This window comes from Rhinopithecus bieti, unplaced genomic scaffold (genome assembly GCF_001698545.2).
Source record: "Rhinopithecus bieti isolate Rb0 unplaced genomic scaffold, ASM169854v2 scaffold_14018, whole genome shotgun sequence".
Classification (NCBI taxonomy): Eukaryota; Metazoa; Chordata; class Mammalia; order Primates; family Cercopithecidae; genus Rhinopithecus; species Rhinopithecus bieti.
Window position 1 is genome coordinate 22,344 of NW_016807666.1, and position 2,517 is coordinate 24,860.

The 2,517-nt window shown below is 41.5% G+C and overlaps 1 protein-coding gene across 1 annotated transcript in view; it reads right to left on the bottom strand.

Moving 5' to 3' along the window:
- Positions 1–1,254: 1,254 nt before the first annotated feature.
- LOC108536337 (endogenous retrovirus group K member 7 Gag polyprotein-like) overlaps positions 1,255–2,517 on the bottom strand; it is an 18,964-nt gene continuing 17,701 nt past the window's right edge. The window contains exon 2 of the mRNA XM_017882997.1: positions 1,255–1,671. Within this exon, the coding sequence (XP_017738486.1) occupies positions 1,625–1,671 (47 nt within the window). The 3' untranslated portion in view covers positions 1,255–1,624. The remainder of the gene's footprint in view (positions 1,672–2,517) is intronic.

Sequence of the window (2,517 nt, forward strand, 5' to 3'; positions counted from 1 at the left end):
TACTTGTTCCTGGTTTTTCTTTTGTTTTTGGATGTGACGGAGGGAGCATCGGAGTATCAGGAGAAGTAGACTCAATCCAAGTGCCCATCTCCTGCATGGTAGCTACTCCGGACAATACATGTAATTGTTGTTGAAACGCTACAGAAATGTTTCGAGTGAGTTCTTGGATGTCCAAAGTAATATTTTTATGGACTATTAATAATCTTCGGATTTCGGTCCAATTCTGAGAAACATTAAAAGACACAGGTGTTACGCAAAATTGCATGGAGTTCCAGTCACATTGCAATGTTATTCGAGTACTGAGGACAGTGAGCTGATCTCCAAGCCACGTTAAGGCTTGCTCTACGTTGTCCAATCTTTCAGCGAGTTGAGAGTCAATGTTCCGTTGTTGAAGCCACAACCAATGAGATTGCTCATGCCATTGCTGCACAAATTCAGCATTTTGTATGCTTTGATGTAGCGCGAGCCCTGCCACAGCTGCAGTGGAGGCAATGGCAACAAGGCTCATCACCAAGGCAATTATAAGTCCAAGAGCACGACGGGTCCGCTGAAGAGAAGTCCAAATATAAGTCTCAAGAGGTGATGCCCCCCATGGTCACGTAAGGTTGACAGGTAACCAAATTTCCTTACGAGCCCTGAGGATATAAATATCCCCCGTAAAACTGCGCCACCAAGAATGATTGAGGCAAGACAAAAATGTACACGTATCTTTACAATTAACAATCCCCGTATCATTATCCCATGTTAAATGTCCTGCTAACAATAGGTAAGGCTTTCGGACACAAGCAATAATATATCGGGAGACATTCCGCCGTAATTGAATATGAAAAGGGTTATTCGGGTTAGAAAGATTAAGGGACATATTTCCCACAAAGGTACTAATGGCATCACCTGCAGCCAACAACTTCCAAAGATGACTTTGTACTTGTAAAGAGTATCTAAGATGAGGCATAGGCGGCGACAAGCCTCCTTCACGCCATACTAAAGTTTCATTGCCATCAGCAACAATACTTTTATTTACCCGGTGCCATCTCAAAGGTATGTGACTAAATTTTGTTTGAAAATCACCATGCACACTCCAATCAATTACTTGCAACCCATTATATTCTAATAAAATCCGGGGCTTAATTCCCCGACAATGTTGCCACTCCAAGACCTCTATATTAGGGGAAACCTCTGGAATTGGACAAAAAGGTAAAGAACTAGGGATAGTCTCATTAATATATACAGTATGATTATAATGAAAACTTCTAGTTACAATAATAACAGTATTAGCAGCCACATGGCTATAATTATAGCGAACAGCCCAAGCTTCATGCGATTTCTGGAAACAATGAGGACTATTTCCCATGCAAATTGGAAGTCCTTCCACTCCAAATTGGTATGTGCTGTTTATTATTTCCGTTTCCCGTTCTATGTTGTCCTTGTCCATATAGGGGGACGGCATCCAAGTAGTGTTATTGGTGAAAACCTTAACTTCTGCCTCCCCCCAGGCAACTCCCTGATACAAGGGTGGAAAGGGAATATAAGTCCAATATTCATACAAAGCCTCACTAAGGGAAATAAGTCCCCCGCTGAAACACATCCAACAAAGGAAGAGATGAATGCTGAGTCCAGTTTCTTTTCAACAGGGTTTCAATCGCCTTGTAGGAAACCACTCAGGTCCGCTCCCTGTAAGGATAAGAGCATAACCCCGTCCCTGTTTTAGAACTTGTCCCTGTGCATACTTACTTTCTTCATTAGGATACCAAACCTTTAAATTATTGACGGGGACTATCGTCGAGGGAGGTGAGGAAAGATGAGTTACGGCAGCGGAGTCCTGCAATTGTCTCCATTGATTCAAAAAATTTAAGGTAAACAAAACCTTTAAAATCTGATTTCTGGGGGACTCATTTCCCCCTTTTTTGTTTTAGCAGTTGAGTTTTTAAGGTTAAATTTGTGCGCTCAATGATGGCTTGACCTTGACTGTTGCCCGGGATACTGGTGAGATGTTGAATATTGCATTGCTGTAAGAAAACTTATAATTTACGAGAAACATAAGCAGGGGCATTATGAGTTTTAAGTATTAGAGGAATGCCCATGATGGCGAAACAAGTTAAGAAATAAGTAATAACAGAATCAGCTTTTTCAGATGGCAAAGGAATTGCCCATTGAAAATGAGAGAAAGTATCAATGGTATGATGAACATACTTTAATCGTCCAAAAGAAGGGACATGTGTGACGTCCATTTGCCAAATCTGATTAACTTGAGTACCTCGCGGATTAACCCCAGGATGGAAAGATGGAATGCTCAAAGGAGCACAAGAAGGACAAGCTCGAATAAGAGAACGAGCTTGTTTACGAGTTAAATGAAACCGTCGTTGAAGGCCAGAACTATTAGTGTGATGTAGAGTATGTTCTTGTTCTGCAGCCTGCAGGTGGCCGATTAAAAGCGAATCAATCTGAGTATTACCATGAACTAACGGTCCAGGAAGTTGAGAATGAGAACGAAGATGAGTGATGAATAAAGGAGCTCGA